The 15983-nt window shown below is 44.8% G+C and overlaps 1 protein-coding gene across 1 annotated transcript; it reads left to right on the forward strand.

The window, feature by feature from the left end:
* The first annotated feature begins 406 nt into the window (after positions 1-406).
* On the forward strand, positions 407-8924 carry LOC131397508 (zinc finger protein 772-like). The gene is made up of 4 exons (XM_058530478.1): positions 407-658; positions 3889-3927; positions 5946-6072; positions 7334-8924. The coding sequence occupies exons 1-4, from the start codon at positions 626-628 to the stop codon at positions 8854-8856; spliced, it is 1722 nt and encodes a 573-aa protein (XP_058386461.1). The 5' UTR covers positions 407-625; the 3' UTR covers positions 8857-8924.
* Positions 8925-15983: the final 7059 nt, after the last annotated feature.

A 15983-nucleotide genomic window follows, 5' to 3' on the forward strand; every position in this document is an offset into this window, starting at 1 on the left:
ATAGAAAATAAAAAAGAGAAAAACGAAAATTAAGGACTGGAGCGAGTCTCAGTCTTTAAACACTTTGAATGCATTCTTTGTAACCATGGATCATTTTTATATTAAGAAATATGAGTTAAATTCGATTTTTAAAAAAGTTAAATATGTAGACTTTCTGACTCTACTTTGATGTGTTTTTAGTTTGTCCTTTCCCAGGGGGTCATTTGTCTCATTTATGCCCTGGAGGTTAGCAGAAGCTCTGGTCTGCAGGGCACGCTGTTAGGTGGCAAGAACTACATTACCCAGGAGACTGTGAGCCGAGCGGCCTGGCTGCTCTGCACCAACGAAAGCCCAAACCTGGGGCGTTTCCGTGAGTCTGATGTGGGACGGGGCGGGACTTCCGGCGTCTGCCTCAAGGCGGTCCTTTGGCGGCTTTTGCTGCCGTCCGCCGAAGCGGAGGCTCGAGATCGCAAGATCGGGCTGAGGTAACTGGAGCAGAAAAAGTGAGAGGAGGCGTCGTCCTCACTGCACGGGAGCTGAGGTTCCGTGTGAGCGCGGCCCGAGTGACCTCTTTCTGTGGACCACTGGCCCGGGTCTCCGCCATTATCACACGCGTTTCCCGGCAGCGTTGCGCCCAGAGGGTCCTATGGCGACGAAGGCGCTGAAGGACCCGGCCCAGGTGACCATTGCGTTCCCCAGATCCTGACCCAAATCCTAAAGCCCTCGATGAGAGTCTCCTGCTCAGGTCACTGCAGTTCAGGCCCCCGTCTCTAGAACAGTAGGGGTTCAGGGGTGGGGTCCCTGTTTCTGAAAGGCAGTGTGATGAAGTGTGGAAAAGTGCGAAAGGCCGTGGGAGCAGCACCTGCAAAGTCTTGGAGGTGCACCTGAGCCGGGAGCATCCGGGAAACCTGGGGTCCAACTCCTGTGTGCAGGAAGCAGAGAGTGTGAGGAGGAGTCTTACTACTCTGGCAGTCTGAGCAGCTGGGCCGTCAGTCTGAGGGTTCTGGGATTGGTGTGGCGTTGTGAATAAAAGAGAAACACGATCTCTAAGATAGAGTTTTCACAGTATTTCAAAGGCTGCTCGGGGATACAGAGTGGGGGAGGATGAAGAGGGGGGAGGCGGGGAGACCTGTGAGGAGTGTGGGGGAAAAGGGAGAATCCCCCTCCGCCCTTTCCCTTAAGGTCTTATGGCTGGCCAAATAATTAAAAGACAGGTTAGCAGGAGAAAACAATACCAAGTTTAATAACATGTATACATGGGAGAAACCAGGGAAGCTGAGTTTCTCAACAAAATGGCAGAGATTCTCATCTAAATACTATTGTCAGCTAAAGACAAAGGAGGATGTTGGAGGTGGGGGGAGTCAGTTATGGGAGATTACCAGAAAAACACAGTAAACAAGAGTAAGGTTATTATGCAGATTTAATGCCTCACCTTCCACCATCTCTTTTCTAGAGATGAGGTCATCCCCCCTCTTCCCAGCACAGAGAGGGAGATACCTTTACAAATGGAGATTTCCCTTACAAATGTAAATGTTTGTCTAGCAACTCTTTGCAGGGCCACCTAGAGAATGTGGCCTGGGAGAGACAGAATTTTTGATAAGATGGGCTTGTTGGTGCCTTTCCTATGGTAACATCTATTTTACCTTATATTACAGCCATCATATGGTGGTAACTCCTTCCTGAAACAGATATTTTGTGTTAAATTCTTTAGGCATTTTGGCGGAGGTCAAATGTCTGTCAGAGAAAATAATCAAGGTAAAGAGACATATTTCGGGGTGGCAGAGTTTGATCTCCCACAGGAGCCTACTGGAATAGACTCCAGAGAATGATGCTGGTTCCTGGACCAGAGCCGTGGCGGTAGAAGGACTGTAAGTCAGAAGATTCCTGATAAATATAAGGAAAACCGGCAGGATATTGTGTGGCAGTGAGTGTGGCCTGTGAGCAAAAGGGCAGAGCAAAGGACAATCAAGATTTCCTTTTGGCTGAATATCTGGAGGAGTTGAGATGGGGAAACTGGTAAGGAGAGCAGGCTTCAAGGAAAGATTAGGAGCTGGAGTTTGGACGTGCTGTTTCTGAGATCCCAGAGTAGAGGTGACCTATAGGCAGCTGGCATGGCCAGTCTTGAGTTGGGTAGATGGGAGCTGTCTCAGTGATGTCCACATGGTGGCAGCCTAAGTCCTGGACGAGGGCCAAGCCTGGATCTCAAGTTTAGGAGGGAAAATCTTAACACTTCTCTTTGAGATAGGCCCTGAGATGAAGGAGGAGTGGACTGGGGCTGGAGGACAGGGCAGAGTGGCTGTGATTTTCTGAGGCTGCTGCAGAAAGGAGGGTCCTGTGGTTCCAGGACTTTCTGGGGGGTGAGAGAGGAGGGAGTAAGGAATGAGCCCTGCCTGGGATGGGGATGGAGATGGAGGTGTGAGGTGGTGCAGATTCTCTGCTCTGAGGACTAGGCAGACTGTCCACTCCCTGTGGAGCCAGAGAAAGGTCAGCCAGGCTGGTGGAGCAGCCCAGGCCCAGTCAAGGTCATAGATGCCTCAGCTCTCCCAGGAAAGTACAAGTTTAAAACTTACAGCTTTAACAGGTTAAATACATGCAAGCAAGTACAGTGATGAATCCCTTAAGATTGGACTACATTCTGAGAAGTGGGAGGTTGGTGAATTTGTTCTGTACACAACATAGAATGTACATACACAAACCTAGATTCTATAGCCTACTACACAGCTAGGATCTATGGTACTAATCTTTGGGACCACCACACTATGTGATCCTTTATCGATCAAAATTTTGTTATGTGGGGCATCAATCCAGTAAACTGGGATCTTTACATAGACCTCCTAAAACCCTTGGAATTTCTTGGGTATTAATAGTGGTTGTTTGTTATTCATAACTAGCTCATTCTATCATACAGGAGTTTATTATAGTGAGATGACTTAGGGTATCTCCCCTAGGTAGCCTCAGGATGGGTCTGGTCACCAGAAAGACAAAGTGCTTAAAAGTTTGAACTTTCAGCCCCACCTTGAGCCTCCCAAAGATGGGAGGGGAGCTGGAGTTTAGGGATATAAACTTGAGCAGTGAGATTCAGGGAGCTTTCAGGTTAGTGAGCACATTGAAATGGCGGAAGTGCTGGGAGGGTGGATCATACTGAAAGGTCATGGAAACTCTGCTGCCCTCACCCCACACCTTGCCCTAGACAGCTCCCCATTTGGCTATTCTCAAGTTGTATCTTTTATAAGAAACAAGTACATGTAAGTAAAGTGTTTTCCTGAGATCTGTGAGTTATTCTACCAAATTACTGAAAGTGAGGAGGCGTCAATAGGAAACCTTGAATTTTTAGTCAAGGTGGACAGAAATACTGGTAACCTGGGGGATTGGGGACTTGCAACTGGCTTCTGCAGGGAACACAGTTTTGTGGGACTGGGCCCTTAAGCCTGTGGATTCTGGTGAGAATAGGATTGAATTGTAGAACACCCATTTATTGTTAGAGAGTTATCCAATTATCTGTAATTGGAGTTGGGAAGGACACCACAAACTTGGTGTCAGAAAGACAGTCACAGAAACCTCAGAGTGTTGATTAAATTTGACATTCACGTAAATACTTCAAAGACATGTAAGAAACACCTAATTTTCAAAACCACCTACAGAAATGTTAATCCGCTGGTCACATGCCAAAGGGATATGTGAAGTCCACATCGATGCTCTGAGGTTTTACAGATGAAGACACTGAGGTTCAGGGAGGTTGAGTCTTTGTCCAAGGCCATTCAGCCGTTAGGAACTAGCTCTGAGGACTGAGGACCTGAGGTTAGGTGTCAGCCTGAGACCACCCTTCTCCAGGGCAAGGAAGGAAGGGAACAGCTCAGCCTTTACCACCATGCATGATCACCTTTATCTCACATCCTCCCTCTTCCACAGGTTCCCATGGTAGCAGCAGCATTTATGGAGCCTTTACAGGTAAATACAAGAGGTCCCAGTACCTCACTGGCCCTGGTCCCTACCCCTGTGGTCCTTGCACACAGATATAGGAAATAGTGTTTTCTTGGGACTCTCTGCCCTTAGTTCTGGACCCTCGGGTCAAATCATGCACAGGGTCCTTAATCAAGGTCAGAAGTTGTACAGAAGTGTTCCCATTTTTCCAATTAATAAGGTTAAATGATGAAAGTTTTCCTGGGCAAAGGAACCAGTGTGTCCACATGTGTGGAGATGAGAATGAATTGGGAGTGTTCAGGGAACTGCAGGACTCCATTCCATCTGCTGGCTACATAGATTTAGGGGTAAGAGCTAGTCCTGGAATGGCAGCATGAGTAGCTGTGTACCTCTGCTGAAGTGCGGGGTCCACAGACTATTTGGAGCAGAGAAGGGAGTTGATCTGACTCAGGTCTAAACAGGCTACTCTGTCTGCATAGTGGAGGACAGATTGTGGGGGTGAGCGTAGAGGCAGAGAGACCCTGGGGAGGCTACAGTCCTGATGAGTGTTGATGGTGGCTGTATCACAGCCATGGCTCTGTAGTTGGAGAAGAGGTTGGTTTGTCAATTTGTTTTGTAGGGATGATTTTTTGCTGTACAGGGTGAGAGGGAATCTAGCATCACCCCAAGATGTTGGTTTTAGGTGAAAGTGTAGACGTGTCATTGCTGAGATGGAAAGTGGATACTAGGAGTAATTAACAGAAATACTCTCAGGAGTTAGGTTTTTGCCTTGTTGAGTCTGAGATACTGGGACCTCTGAGTGGAACACATCTGGAGTTCAGGGAAAAGCATCAATTTAAAGATACCAATCAGAGGGTGGCTGTCATGTGGACTGTGTCATCTTGAAGGGAGGCACTCCCTAGGTTATGGTGGAAATGACATAACGGGAAGGATCAGAGAGTATTCTCCAAGGACTGGCTCACTTGCTTGGGCAACTGGATAGGAGTGGCTGTCATCACTAAGATGGATGAGGAAGTACAGTGGCCATGAGTGTGTGTGTGTGTGGTGTGGGAACATGTTTTAGGTGGAGGTCTGGGTGGCGGCACAGGATTCCTAGTGGGTGGGTAAGAGATTTCTTGAGAGACATAAGCAATAATGGAGGTCAGATGACACTGAGCTGAGGCCCAGTGGGTTTTTCCTCTTCCACAGGTTCAGAGTTGTGTGATAACTCCTGGTGGAGCCTGAAGAGTGTCAGACTGGGTAACAGATTAGCTTCAGGAAGGATGAAGTCAGCTGGGAGATTCTTGGGCTGTGGTGGGAGAGGTGGGGCTGGGCTTTGAATGAGAGGGGGTGTAGAGAGGAAGGATGTGACTGGTGTAGGGACAACACACGCAACACTAAAGAGGATGAGAGCTTAGGCTGCCTGACTTCCACACAAGATCTGGGTGGCTGACGTTGGAACAAGGCCAGGACCAGGTGGGAGGTCTTCACAGAAGTGCTGGACCTCCACTGGCAGTGGGGTCCATCAGAGGCCTGGGGCAGCCCTGGATCCTGGTTGCATTTCGTAAGCACTGTCTGAGTGCTACATGCCGAGTGGCATGTGGGGAAGCCAGTGAGATGCCTAAGGCATGGACAGAGGTGGCAGTGGTGTTGTAGGTGTAGTGGTCATGGTCTGGCTTGTGAGAGATGAGTGATCCCATAGTGCTGAGCAGATGGAGAGGGAGTGTGATGGGGTACTCAGGGTCCTTGTACTCAGGGTTTAAGCCAGGAGACTAGGCCTAAGTGTTGTTGTATGTGGCATGATCTGTGCAATCCCAGGACAATTTACTGTGAGGACAGTGGTTGGGACTCTCTTTGTCAGTTCCAGAACATAGATGAGACTGCCTCTGCCCCTGTCTGTTCTTCCTGATGGTTGGAGGGGGTCAGTGGGACATGAAGAGAGAGCAAGTACCAGTGGCATGAGGACTTGGCATCTTCTCTGAGGTAGGGAGCTGGGGAGGAGGGCCATGACCTGCTTAGGTCCTGGTTAGAAAGGCTCATGAACTCTTCTGCCCCCATCGTGACAGGGCCATGTGACCTTTGAGGATGTGGCTGTGCGCTTCTCCCAAGAGGAGTGGGGTCTCCTTGATGATGCCCAGAGATGCCTGTACCAAGATGTGATGCTGGAGAACTGGTCACTTACAGCCTCCCTGGGTAAGGACTATTGCTCCCACACCATGGCCCTATACTGGGCTCTGCTTTTCTCCTTTTTCCAGGCTGTCTTCGATTTTCTAAGACATGGACCATAGACATTGCTTCCTTCCTTGGTGCCCTGGCATAGGCACTGTGTGTGTTCAGCTCTAGCACCTTGTGTGCTGAAGCCTTTCACTCAAGGGTTTCATCTCAGAGTCCTGTCACTTGCCCAACCAATCGCAGTTTGCTTTGCCATTCTTCCTATATGGACTGTTCTGATCCGTGGAAGATCTCTCTCACAGGATCTGGCCACTTCTTTTTTGTCTGCTGCCTGTCATAGGAATTACAGATACTTACTGGTCAGTAGTTTGTGGGCAACACTAGATTGCTTTTGCAAGACTTGCCTTCAGGTTCTTCTAGTAATAGATTTCTCTCCTGTGGTCTGTCATGGGTAGGGTCACTATGGGCCAGCGTTGTCTACTTAAGTGCCCTGTTTTCTCCTTAGCACTTTGATCTGCTAGGTCTCACTTAGTCAACCAACTTGAGCTGAGGGATGGAGGCCAGCCATGGGTGCCTGATGGGTTAGACACATCTATGGCCATAGGAAGAGGGGTAATGGGACCCTGAGTCTGGTGAGTATCAGGAGAAAGGCATGCTGTCATGGATGAGTTCTAATCATACCAGGCAGCTGTCCTTTGTTCACTACTATTTTAGTGCAAGGCTGATGGCTGTACCTCATTTCTGTCTTTCTTCCTCATCCTTCACATCTTGCCCACATATTTGTGCTGTGACCACTGACTTCTGGTTGTCCCCTACCTCTGTGCCCTTCACATCTCTCCTGTTCTTCCCCCTCTGTAGTGTTCTCCAACATTTGTCCACAATGAATTGTGTCAGGATAGATGCACATATACTTAAGTAATTCTTATCTCCAGCTACCTATTAGCTATTATGTTTTCCAGGGGTGGGACACACATTCTACACAGCACTCACCTGTCCCCAGCAGAGAAGTTCCTCCTGAGAACCAGGGGCAGAGGAGTGAATTGTAAAAGGCCTCTCGTCCTAGCACAGCACCGTACCCTGTTTTCTTGCTGCTTGTGAGAGCTCCTCCTTTCTGTGACCATCAGAAGCCTAGTACAGCAGATTATCCCTTCCTCCACCTGGCTCCCTGACCCTAAAAACAAACCCATAGACTCATTCATGGTTGTGTTATACACACATTGTAATAGATTATCCTGTTCCACCAAAGTCTACATCCACTTCTTCAGCATTTTTGTGCTTTCAGGTTGTTGGTATGGAGTGAAACCTGAGGAGGCCTCTTCTGAGCAATGTGCTTCTGTGGAAAGAGTGTTGCAGACCAGGACTCCAAAGGCAGTCCCATCTATCTCAAAGACTCATTCCTGCAATATGTGTGTCTTGGTGGAGAAAGACATTTTGTACCTGGCTGAGCACCAAGGAGTGCAACCTGGGCCAAAACCATACGCTACTGGGGCTCGGAGGAAATTGTTCTCATTCAGTTCATACCTACACCAGCAGCAGAAGCAGCACAGTGGAGAGAAATGCATCAGAAGGGAGGAGGAGAACAAGTCCCCCTATGTGGACAGCTGCAAAATCCTTGTGTCAGACAGTAGCTTCACATGTGGAGAGGTTGAAAAGAATTTCTTGGGTAACCTGGCCTTTCTCCAGCATAAGGCCACCCAGAGTGGAAAGCAACCACATAGAAGCAGGGAGAACAGGGAGGCCTCTCACACTCAGCAAGGGCATTACAAATGCAGTGAATGTGGGCAGGACTTCAAGGAAAATGTTAAATTCATGGAGCACCAGAGAGTTCACACTGTAGAAAAACCTTATGAATGCAGTGAATGTGGGAAAGGCTTCACACGCAAACATAGTCTTGTTGAGCACCAGAGAATCCACACTGGAGAAAAGCCTTATGCGTGTAGCAAATGTGGAAGGTTATTTTCACGCTGGTCCACCCTAATTATACATCAGAAAGTTCACACTGGAGAAAGGCCTTATGTGTGCAGTGAATGTAGGAAAGCCTTCACCCGCAAACACCATCTTGTTGTACACCAGAGAGTACACACTGGAGAAAAGCCTTATGAGTGTAATGCATGTGGGACATCATTTACAGTCAGTTCTGACCTCATTAAGCACCAGAAACTTCACACTAGAGAAAGGCCTTGTGAGTGCAGTCAATGTGGAAAGTCCTTCACCTGCAAAAAAATGCTTCTTGAGCACCAGAGAATCCACACGGAAGAAAAGCCTTATGAGTGTAACAAATGTGGGAGGTTGTTTACACGCAGCTGGCAACTCTTAAACACCAGAAAGTTCACACTGGAGAAAGGCCTCATCAGTGCAGTGAATGTGGGAAAGCCTTCATCCACAAAGATCATCTTCTTGAGCACCAGAGAATCCACACTGGAGAAAAGCCTTATGAGTGTAATGAATGTGGGAAATCCTTTAGACACAGTTCTAGTCTTGTTTATCACTGGAAAGTTCACACTGGAGAAAGACCTTATGAGTGCAGTGGATGTTGGAAATCCTTCATCAAGAAAAGTCAACTTTTCAAGCATCAGAGAATCCACGCTGGAGAAAAGGATTATGCACGTAACAAATATGGAAGGTTGTTTTCATGCCACTCCAGCTTCATTAAAAACCAGAAAGTTCATACTGGAGAAAGACCTTATGTGTGCAGTGGATGTGGGAAGGCCTTCACCCGCAAACAAAATCTTATTCGGCACCAGACAATCCACGCTGGAGAAAGGCCTTATGAGTGCAGTGAATGTGGGAAGACCTTCATCCTGAAAAGGAAATTTCTTGAGCACCAGAGAATACACACTGGACAAAAACCCTGTGAATGTGATGAGTGTGGGAAAACCTTGAGCTGCAAGGATAAACTTGTTCAGCACCAAAAACTCCACACTTAGGAAAAGCATTATAAGTGCAGTGAATTTAAAAGGACTTCATCTACAAAAGAAATCTTTTAGAGCACCAGAGAATGCACAATGGAGAAAAGCCTTATTTGTGCAACAAACGTGGGGAAACTTTCAGTGAAAAATTTTACCTCGTCACTCACCAGAAAGTTCATACTAGAGAAAGTCCTTAGCCATTTTCTGGGTGTGCTAGCACCTTGTTTAACATAACAACACACCAGAGGGTAGACTTTTTATGGAATTGACAAGCCAGCAGTTGAACATTGTACTTCTGAGGATCCTCAGTTCATTATCAGTACCAGATACTTGTGATTCTTTCTTCAACTAAGTTGACTTTCTAAACTGCTGAGCACCTGTGGCACAAGGCATCTCATCACTACCATGTGGCATTTCCCCACAATGTCCATCAGTCACCCCAGTGTGCTCAGGGAATGTAGACCTCTATGCTGTCCAAACCCTGAAGGGAATTGTGGGTAATGTGAATCTCTTGGGAGTCCTCATTCCATCTTAGTGAACTGCTTAAGGCATAGACAACACCCAGCTTTGCTCATAGGAGCAGTCTGAGTTCTAGTGGTGGATTGTAGAATTTTCCCTTCTCTGTGGATATTGTTTCCTGTGATTCTCATGATGGATTTACACCTACTCCATGTGACCCGACAAGGAAACTGCCTACCTCACTGTGGACTGATGTGTGCACTCATAAACACATGATCGTTTAAGCCACTTTTGATTTTGGAATTATGTGCACTTTGTGGAACGTTCAGGACAGAATTATGGTTGGAAGTTTGAAAGGGTGAACAGCTTTAGTGAGGCCCAGTGTCATGTTGAGGGCACATTATGAGTCAGAAAATAGTTTCTTGTGCCATTTTGGGAGGTGTGGGGAGTAAGGAACCCCACCTGGGGTGGAGATGGAGGTGTGAGGTGGTGTAGATTCTCTGCTCTGAGGACTGGGAAGACTGTCCATTCCCTGTGGAGCCAGAGAAAGGTCAGCCAGGCTGGTGGAGCAGCCCAGGCCCAGTTAGGTCACAGATGTCTTAGTGCTCCCGAGAAAGTACAAGTTTAAATGTTCTCATTTTAACATTTTAAATTCATGCAAGCAAGTACAGTCATTCATCCCTTATCCAGGATCACATAGTAAGAGTGAAAATTAAAAGAATGAAAGTACAAAGAGCTTTTAAAGCAGTACCTGGAAATTCCTTAAAATTGTCATTGCTGTTAGTGTGATAATATAAAGCTATGTGGGTGGTTATAAGTAGGAAAGCATTTTGTGGATTATTAGCTTGCAGTCTATGTTTCCTGGAAGGCTCTTTACAAGTCCAAGAGAAAACACAGCATAGAGAACAAAATCTCCATCCCAAGTAAAAGATGGAAGAAAATCTTACTTTGGGAAGCAACAAGATCATATCCTACACAGGCCTCCTGGAGATATGGAGGTTCTTTTATAAGGTGAAGTCACAGACAAGCAGGATGAACTCATATCAGGTCAACTGCTTCTATACAGGCTGATTCCATTTCCTGTTGGATACTTGAGTTCCTAGCATTAGGAATAACACTGAGTGGGAGAGAAATGAATTTCCCAGGCTTGGTAAGGACCTCCAGGACCACAGAGAAGTGGTTTTCATTGAGCTGAGCCAGGGATACATTGCCAGATGTCTCATTGTCAAGAAGACCCCAAATTACAGTCATTAGTTGTGAAGTGTTGCTATACAAGAGTGTTAGAAAGGATCCTGTAGTCTGAAGCACAGTAGAGTGTCAGACATGCTAAGTTTTGCCCTCCTCCTCCAGACATCCCCCCTCTGACCCCTTCCCTTCTCAAGGACCCAGCATTGGTGTCTAGGCAGTGCGATAGTTCCCAAACCCATGAGCCAATGCACCTTGTTGCCTAGATTTCCCTGCTTTATCCCTTCATAGTTCATGATCCTACTGTCCTTTTTCCAGATACAAAGCTTAAGTCACCCACATGGGTGATATACTTGGCTGTTGGTGGCCAAAGTCAGGTATTGATAGAAGAGATGTCAACTCTTAAGTCTGTTCACCTCCAACCCCCTCCCACAATTGACTCCATTCCTTTCATGTAACCTCTCATTTCTCTGATCCTTCTCTTGACACTTTCACCTGTGGACTGAGCACTGGGTGACTCTCACAGCTTTGATGTGACTTGTGAGGAAAGGGAAACTTGTCTAAAGGGGAGAGAGGAGGAAGAAAGACTCAGGCCTGCGGTAACTTCCTTAGTAGAAACTGTTGGGCATGGAAGCACTGGCCCCAGCGGCAGAGTTCCTGTGTGATCCGTGGATCCTGATTAGTGAATTCCACAAGGGGAATTCAGAGAAAGAATTTGCTCAACAGGAGGTCAAGCAGAGGGGACTTGCACAATATTTGTAAATAAATTACAATCTTGTTGGAAGAATCTTTATCAATTATAGACAGTGTTCCCTCTTTGGATTGAGGAGATGGGGAGGGAGGGGTGGGGTGGGGTGTCAGTGTGTTACCTTATACATATGTTCAGGAACACATATGTTGCATTATACTAGAAGTGACTATTGAGTTTTCTCCAGGATATATTCTTAAGGGAAAAGGCTTAGTCTAGAACAGTATACAAAGTGGCTATATTTCTTTGAAGCAAATAGAAAAATTTAAATAAAGGAATAGAATGTTAAGAGGGTAGAGGGACAGAAATGAAAGTTTATGAAATTTTCTTGTATTACATCTTCAACTTTAACAAATTTATGTATTTTACATATTTTTTAAATGATGTCAAACCAAAATGAAATCTAAAAATCCATAAAAGAAAAGCAAAATGAAAGAAAGTGACCTTTATTTTGTGTTTCTCTTTTGTCCTATCCAGACAAAGAAAAAAACCCTTCTGATGCCTTTAAAACCCAGAGGGATACACACGAAGGCATGCACACCCATGCACCCAACTGAATAAAAGTAGTGAAGTAAGAATAATAGTGAATTATTATTGTTAAGATAAAATTAGTGAAAAGTGAAAAAGAGCAGTTCATATTATCACTGTCATGCAAAATGTTACCATTGGAGGAAATTGAGTAATGTGTAGATGGGATCCCTCTGTGTTATTGCTGACAACTGCATGTGAATTACCAATTATCTTTATAAAAATGTCAATTAAAAAAACCCAACGGATATATACAGGGCGGAAATACCTGCAAAGATATCTTAAAAGCCCTGTCCACAATCATTTCTTTGCAACATCCATTGGTATTGATAGGTTGAAATAATATAAAGCTATGTATTTTAATTTGGCAAAATTACACCCAAATTAGGTAATTTTAAGGAAAAATAGAAGCAAAATTTTAAACAATTAACATATGAGGATCAGAAGTAAATAATAGAAATTAGAGCCCAAGATAATATTCATGAAGATATTATTACAATACAGGTATCTTATTTAACATGATTCCATTCTAAATGATAATATTTTTAACATTTCTCACATAATTATAAAAACAAATAAAAACTAAAGGAGTAGTTTGAGTATGTGCCTTCCTCCCCTAGACATCCCCTATCTGACCTTTTCCCTTCTCAAGGACCCAGCACTGGTGTCTAGGCAGCACGATAATGCCCAAAACCATGAGCCAATGCACCAAAAAAAAGTAAACCTTTTATTTACTTACTCAAATAAATAAAAACAAAAGGAGAATGAAGATAATGGTTACTAAGGAAAGCTTTATGCTGAAAATGGGAAAAAGTAGAAAAGTGAGCAGCACAAAACAAGAAGCATAATAAACAAATACACTCATGTATATGCATATATTCTTCCTGGTAAATGTAACAAATTTCTTGGAAAATTATTTATTTTATGGTATTAACTTATTTGGAGGTAGAAGTAGAGGTATCTCAACATTTCACAATTAGAACTAAGTAACACACTGGATCTAAAACAAGGAATGGAGTATATGTTTATAATTTGGGGGTGGGGAAATCATCACAGTACATGGTCTAAAGCAATGGCATGTTTAAATAATGAAGTAAGATTAGTACATATTATATTTAAACAAAATTAAACAGATTAATAAGATAAAATGTATAAGAGGAAGCTAGCAATGATAACCTAAATAATGCTACTAGTTACAATATTCAAACCAAAAAGAAATGATGACAAGGGATATAAACAGGCAGTACCCAACAGACTCATTCATACTCTTATAAAATGTCTTTGTCTCACAAGTGATCATAAAAATACCAATGAAATTCAAAAGGATGTTCTTTTATTTTCAACTCTAACATATATCAATTTGCCAAAATATTATTATGGATCATACTTCTCTGATACAAAATTTCATTTTTAATTCCTATCAGAAGCCATAATTAATCAAATATAATTTAAGAATTGTACTTCAGGAAGATGGTGAAGTAGGAGGACTCTGAGCTCACCTCCCACAGACTCAACAAATTTACAACTACTCTTGGAACAATTACCCCTGAGAGAGAACTGAAAACTGGGTGAAAAGAACCCCCACAACAAAGGACAGAGCTGATTGAGGTGGAAGAGGCAGAAATTCCTTTCTGGAGAGGAAAACACCATGTTTTAGCTGCAGCACTTTGTCAAGGAGCAATCTTAAAGTACCAAGATTTTCCTGGAGAAGTGAGGTATCTGAGTGGCAGAGCTTAGCCACGATACGAAGCTTTTGGACTCAGCACAGCTGAAATGAGTGTCATAATATCTGGCTTTGCTGGCAATTAACAACAATGGGGAATACCCCCAGAAAAGTTATCAGACATAATGGGAAAGACAACCCTGCTGTTAGAGGGCCCATGCACAAATTCACCCATCTCAGAAAGCAACCTAAAATCACCAGTGAAAATGTGCACAGTCCTGTGGTGAAAAAACACTCACTCGATAGGCTTTGGGCACATCTCCACGAGAGGTGAGACCTCCCCAGGCTGGGACCACCTCCCCAGGGACTGAGACATTCATGGCAGCCATTGTTGTGACCTAGTACAAGCATGCTGACACAGACACTGGCAGATGCCATTGTAGTTTTTCCCCTGGCCTGTTAGCACAGGCGTCTGCCCCACCCACTAGAGCACCAATTTAATCCAGTTCAGCCAGGGCAGGTAGCCCACCCTACGGACTGGCCCCATCCAACAGCAAGCCCTCAGGCAACTTGTAGGCCCACATAAGTGGGGTGTGTGAGACCCCTGCGGTGGGGTGAGTGGTTCTGCCTCTTCGAGGTAGGGTGTGTGTGAGGGGCAGGATTGTGTTAGCAGAGTGTGTGGAACTTTTGCAACAGGGTGACTGGGTCTGCTTCACTGGGTCAGGGTGTGCGCAGGGGCAGGACTGTTTTGATGGGGTGTGTGGGCCTGAGGGTGGTGGGGCTTCTCAGCTGAAACATACTTGTGATTCTGAAATAGCTGCCTAGAGGATTGGCCCCACCTTCTTTTCTTTTTTTGTGAGGAAGATTAGCCCTGAGCTAACATCTGTTGCCAATCTTCCTCTTTTTGCTGAGGAAAACTGGCCCTGGGCTAACATCCGTGCCCATCTTCCTCTACTTTATATGGGACAGCGCCACAGCATGGCTTAACAAGTGATGCATCAGTCCGTGCCCGGGATCTGATAGGCTTTGGGCACATCTGTGGCAACCTGTGAACCCCAGGCTGCCAAAGCAGAGGGTGGAAACTTAACCGCTACACCACCGGGCCAGCCCCTGGACCCACCTTCTAACGCCTGAAACAATTATGTGCTGCCATGTCTGGGGATGGCCCCACCCAGCTGCATTCCTGAAAGAGCTGACAACAGCTTGTGGGCCAGGCATCTACAGCAATTGTAAACCCCTGAGCCTAGCAACCAGCCTCATTGGGGGCCTAATCACTTAACAGAAAAACTGCAGCAAGAATGTGCAATTAGACCTTGTGGCCACATGTGCTGGGGCTTCCTATGCTCAATAAAGTGACTGAAGGGACTATAGCAGCCACACGCAGCTGACCATTGCAACCAGCCATCCAGGAGGACCGCCCAGGCTCCCTAGGCACCTGCAGCATGAGCAACTCTGTCACAATAGACAGACACATGTAGCCCACACAGAGGACACTCCTGGAACATTTGGAACTGGTGATGAGAGGGAGGCACTCTGCTGGTCCTCATAAGGCATCTCTACATAAGGCCACCTCTATAAGATCGAGCGATGTAGCTGATCTTTCTAGTATATGGATATATGCACAGAGAAAGAGGCAAAATGAGCAAACAAAGGAATATGTTCCAAATAAGGGAACAGGACAAATCCTCTGAAAAAGAACCAAATGAAACAGAGATAAACAATCTACCTGATAAAGAGTACAAACTAATAGTCATAAGGATGCTCACTGATCTTGAGAGAAAGATAGATGAATTCAGTAAGAACTTCAACAAAGAATTGGAAAATATAAAAAAAAGAACTAATCAGAAATGAAGAATATAATAATAGATATAAAAAATTCACTAGAGGGACTCAATAGCAGAGTACATGATACAGAAGAATGGATCAGTGAGCTGGACGAAAGACTAGAGGAAATCACCTAAGCTGAACAGATAAAAGAGAAAATAATTAAAAAGAACAAGGACAGGATGATTAGGCACGTGTGTGTGGTGATGGATTGTAATTAGTCTTTGGGTGGTGAACGTGATGTAATGTATGCAGAAATAGAAGTATAATGATGTACATCTGAAATTTATACAATGTTATAAACCCATGTTACTGAAATTTAAAAAAAATGGAGGACAGTCTAATGGACCTCTGGGACAGCATCAAGTGCACTAATATCTATATTATAGGTGTCCCAGAAGGAGAAGAGAGAGACAAAGGGGCAGAGAATCTATTTGAAGAAGTAATAGCTGAAAACTTTCCTAAATCTAAGAAAGGAAACAGACATCCAGTTACAGGAAGCACAGAGAGCACCAAACAAGATAAATCTGAAGAAACCCACATCAAGACATATTTTAATTAAAATATCAAGAATTAAAGAGAGAATCCTAAAAGCTGAAAGAGAAAGGCAAGAAAC

The sequence above is a fragment of the Diceros bicornis genome, chromosome 34 (assembly GCF_020826845.1).
Source record: "Diceros bicornis minor isolate mBicDic1 chromosome 34, mDicBic1.mat.cur, whole genome shotgun sequence".
Taxonomy (NCBI): Eukaryota; Metazoa; Chordata; class Mammalia; order Perissodactyla; family Rhinocerotidae; genus Diceros; species Diceros bicornis.